The 5,000-nt window shown below is 45.5% G+C and overlaps 1 protein-coding gene across 5 annotated transcripts in view; it reads left to right on the top strand.

Annotated features, from left to right (window-relative positions):
* palld (palladin, cytoskeletal associated protein) overlaps positions 1–5,000 on the top strand; it is a 175,004-nt gene that overhangs the window by 153,188 nt on the left and 16,816 nt on the right. For 4 of the 5 annotated variants that reach the window (XM_063201312.1, XM_063201313.1, XM_063201315.1 and 1 more), the window contains 2 exons: positions 1,036–1,074; positions 4,115–4,336. In XM_063201312.1, coding sequence (XP_063057382.1) covers positions 1,036–1,074; positions 4,115–4,336 — 261 coding nt within the window. The remainder of the gene's footprint in view (positions 1–1,035; positions 1,075–4,114; positions 4,337–5,000) is intronic. The other variant, XM_063201314.1, reaches the window with a different exon arrangement.

Genomic DNA, 5,000 nt, shown 5'->3' with positions numbered 1-5,000 from the left:
TATTCACAGTTGTAAGGCGTAGTGGAGGACTTAACTGATCCCAAAGGGAAATTAAGTCTGTAAATACAGCCTGTGCATCAGCATAATCGCTGTAAACAGTAGCGGCTCAGATACAGACAGCAGTAATATACTGTATAGCAGCATCATACAGCGGCCTATCAGTCTTTCAGAGGTTGTTAATGTAGGCCACATTTAGGGCTTTAAAGTTCCTACTTAAATCGGCTCAATATACTGTACTTAACAGACAAAAATAAGTCAGTACAGATAACAAGTCGATACAGATTAAATCCTGATTGGAACAGGGAACGACAGAATAAACCACTAGAATGTTGATAGCGAAATGACATTTACCGGTAAGCCTGTAAACAAATAGTGCACACATAGAGTGTATCACACCTTCAGCCATGTTTTCCCGCACAATGAAGCTGTAAGCTGCAGAAGATGGATCTGAGTGTGTTGATGAGTTGAACTACAGCATCGTGCTACCCTCCCCCCTATACCCTGTGTCTGTTTAACCACTCCTTGTGGAGGTTGCTTCAGACCTGCATGCCCCATCCCACCCCTAAGGCTCGGATGCTTGGAGCTTGCCAGTGAATGATGATGCCCGCATGGTATCAATTGGACTGTGATATTGTGGTGATTTTGGTGGTGTGGTGGCTGATGTTGATATGGCCTACTGTATGTACTGTCTTGAGAAGCCTGAGACCAAGTCATATGATGCATTTGGTTAGCTTCTGGTCGTGTGCAGGTAAGTTCCTTGTGTGCACAGTACAGGTGGAAGATGTAAAGTATTTAAATTGGATACACAGAATTACATACACAATGACTTATTCATCCATCTCATACATACATCCTCATCCATACATATGTATACTTACACGCACACGCACACACACTATACATGCACATGCGCCCACACACACTACACATGCACAGGTTTGCGGTGTGTAATTTGACCCCAGGATGTGGCTTCATGACCCTGGTCATCTGGAGAGATGACACATCTACATCCCCTCTTCTCTTATCTCCTTACAGGACAGCAGCACCTCTGACTCAGACTCTGTGCCTCAAAAGGTCATTTAAACCCCATTTCTAAAACACCCCCATGTCCCACGTACCCATTTCCCCAGCACCCCCATTTCCCACCTCTCTGACTGTTTTGTCTGCCTGTGTCTGTCTATCTGTCTCTCACCTTCCCTAAAGTACTTTCACCCCCCCCCCCTCTCTCTCTCTCTTTCTGAATCCTCCTACCCCACCCACCCCATGTGTGGTTATCCTTTCTGCTTGAGCCAATCAGCTTAGTTTCACGGTGTGTGTGCAGTGTGTGTCACACTATGTATGCCCCCACCCCCTCCAGGGCTCTAAATTTACTTTTTTCATCGCCAGCCAAAATGGCTAGTGGACGTTAATCTTACTAGCCACACACTCTATAATCAAAGTGGCTGGTAAGTTGGTCTTTTCTTACCTGACTCTTGCCCTCTGGCTGTGTGAGGAAAGGGAACGCTCCCGCGTGATGTTGCTGAACGCAGCCAGATGTTGTAAATCAGGTTAGGTCTTCTCTACCAGTCAAACTGAAATCACCAGCATTTGGCCGGTTGGCTGGTGTTAATTTAGAGCCCTGCCCCACTCATAAGGTGACTGGGTAGTACATTACTCATGATCACCACATGAATTGGTCTTTGGATGATATGTGCAGACCTCAGATTATATCGTGAGGAATAATGGGAAATATCACTTGGGAAAATTCACTTTTGATTATGTTGATGATTGGGTCACCCATAATAACAGCCGTTGATAGGAGATAGAGATGGAAGCCCTAGATGCAGAACTATGACATGATAATTGGCACGTAAAAAACGATTCAAGATTTTGATGCGAAGAGACATTTAGTGCACACTAAAACCGAGCAAGGTTTTTAATCTGTCAAATGCCATACGTGTATGTGTGTTTTCAATAGCATGACAACGTTTAACAGCATTATAAATCTGGGCTTTTATGACCTGTCCCCTGTCAATGTCCTGTCGTCTGCAAATGTTGATTGGTCACTTGTCAGCTGTGTTGATCAGGTATTGGATGGTGCATGTGTCTGTCTCACCCATCTGTCCCGCCCTCTGTGGGAACTAAGTCTAAAATCAGCATGGTTCATTTCCACCTGAACTATGGCAATCAGAGGGCCTGTCGTTGTCAGATCGTAAATCTGCTATGTGTTGAATGTCCATAAATAGTTGTGTGGATTTTGGGACGGTGTGTGTAGCATGTGTGTGTGTGAGTGTGAGTGTGAGTGCGTGTGTATGTGTGTGTGTGTGCGTCTGTGTGTGCGTGTGTGAGTGCGTGTGTGTGTGCGTGTGCGTGAGCAAACACACATTCCTGCTGCAGCGTTGCAAGCCTGTAATTATCTTTGTGATGTGTCATCAGCACGCACCAGCCTCCAGATGTTCCCTCTGTCTATAAGAGAGAGAGAGAGAGAGAGAGAGAGAGAGAGAGAGAGAGAGAGAGAGAGAGAGAGAGAGTAGGAAGGTGAAAGGGAGGAAGAGAGGAAGGGAGAGCGAGAAAGAAAGGCGGGGCAGATTTTTCTTTTTTTCTTCTTTTTTCATTTATCCTTTATTTAGCCAGGATTGTCTCATTAAGATTAAGCGTCTCTAACAAAAAAAAAGAAAACTTAAGAAATAGGATAAACTCATAGAAACTGAGTGATCAAGACTGCTCGGTGTACACTCGAGGTGAATCAGTGTTCCTGGGAAATTGAAAAGTCTGAAAACTTGCGGACTTTGCAAGCTGGGAGAGTTAGAGTGGGCTGGGCCGCAATGACTCAACACGTGTGACACAAGATGACTTCACCCATGAGCGCAGTGTGTGTGTGTGTGTGTGTGTGTGTGTGTGTGTGTGTGCTTGTGTGTGTGTGTGTGTGTGCTTGTGTGTGTGTGTGTGTGCTTGTGTGTGTGTGTGTGTGTGTGTGTGTGTGTGTGTGTGTGTGTGTGTGTGTGTGTGTGTGTGTGTGTGTGTGTGTGTGTGTGTGTGTGTGTGTGTGTGTGTGTGTGTGTGTGTGTGTGTGTGTGTGTGTGTGTGTGTGTGTGTGTGTGTGTGCTTGTCTGTGTGTGTGTATTTGCTTGTGTTTGTACTGTATTTGCGTGCGTCCTTGTGTGTTCTGATCACTCCTCACTTCAACTCCCATTTCCTGTGTGATTGCGCACTGTGGGCTGTTCTTTTGCCATGTCATGTAATGCCATACTACGTCAACGCATAAATCAAACAAATAGTCCATCATAGCCGGAAATAGAATAGAATAGAATAGAATTTCCCATCTCCACTTGAGTTAAAATGATTGAGCTTTACCTTTCGCCTCTATTTCTAGCCGATCTCTGTGTCTTGTGATATAACTCTTAGTCAGTGGTGTAGTCTACTTATCCATGGTGGGTATACTGTATATTTGAGCATATTTTGAAGTGGGTATACTGTATATATTTGTGCTATTCAAAACAATGGATCAATCAATTTTAAGTGAGTATACTCAAATCCCAGAAATTTAGAAGTGGGTTTACCCGCGTTCTACGTAGACTAAACCACTGCTCTTAGTTCCAAACCGGCCTGTGTCATTGAACCAAATTTTCAAAAGAGTAAAAGTATACAGATCCCATCTCGCTGAGGCCAGGTGCAAGACAAAGCCATATCAGACAATACAAAGAGCAGAAGTCCGCCCATAATAGATCTGCTTTGAAGGTTTATTCAAGTCTTACAACGTTTCGATGCTGGGTCGAAATGTTGTACTGTAAGACTTGAATAGACCTTCAAAGTGGAGCTACAGTGTGCGAACTTCTAGTCTTTTCTATTGAACCAAATGGTACCAGCTAGGAGCGAATGGCCTCATTCAGTTCATTGAAAACATGCTAGCTTGGAGGTGCAAGTTGCATCACCAGAGTCAGAGAACGGCCAGAAGACCAGCAGAAAGATCCTCAATTATTCTCAAAAGATACTCAATTATTTAACTCAAGGGGAGGTGGGAAAACGAGTACATTTCAATAAATGGTGGATTGTTGAAGCCAAGATTAAACCAAGAAACTTCATCTCCCATGAGCACCTTCTCACTGCATCTCTCTCTGCCCACTCACCTCCACAGGAGTACAAGGTGTCCAGCTTCGAGCAGCGGCTGATCAGCGAGATCGAGTTCCGGCTGGAGCGCTCGCCCGTGGAGGAGTCGGACGAGGACGTGGAGCACGACGAAGACACGGCCGGGGAGTGCGTGGCGCCCTTCTTCGACAGCAAGCTCAAGCACTACAAGGTCTTCGAGGGCATGCCTGTCACCTTCTCCTGCAAGGTCATCGGCGACCCCAAGCCAAAGGTGAGAGAGAAGTTTACAAGGTTCAGAGGTCAGACGAGTTGATCCTGAACAGCCCACTTTACCTGAAGGTTCAATCAGCTGATTTGTTACCTGCATCAGAGACACTTTCTTGCAGGGCCAATGACGTTGAGGGCCAAACAAATCGTTCGTCTTTATGGCCTGCAGATAGCACACATATTTGTCTTCATTTCTTCCAACCTCATGGCGGGCCAAATGTTTGCCATGCCCGGGCCAGATCTGGGCAGTAGGCCGCCATTTAGAGACCACTTTTGTAGACCAAGGCTGAATCTCAAATGGTGCACTTGTGCACTTTAGTGTTCATGTTTCAGTGCGTATGATGTATAAGTTACGCACTAAAACATAGTGCCCGAAGTGCACAAGTGCGCCATTTGAGATCCAGGCCAACCCGTTATAAGGGCCATACTATGTGTTGCTGTGCCATTACTGTAATGTGCCATTGCTGTTCCTGAAATCAGTCATGTCATTATTATGACATTTAGATTCATATCTAAATTGGGTCAGCGGTGGCCTAGTGGGTAAGGAGATGGGCTTTAGGTCAGAGGGTTGCAGGTTCGAATCCCAGCCTTCCACTCCCTACTGTATCTCACTCCATGGCTGAAGTGTTCATCATGGCATGGCACCTAACCAAACAATACTCCAGGGA

Source organism: Engraulis encrasicolus, chromosome 6 (assembly GCF_034702125.1).
Source record: "Engraulis encrasicolus isolate BLACKSEA-1 chromosome 6, IST_EnEncr_1.0, whole genome shotgun sequence".
NCBI lineage: Eukaryota > Metazoa > Chordata > Actinopteri > Clupeiformes > Engraulidae > Engraulis > Engraulis encrasicolus.
The sequence above is the reverse complement of the archived record's forward strand: the minus strand, read 5'-3'. Positions and strand labels throughout refer to the sequence as shown.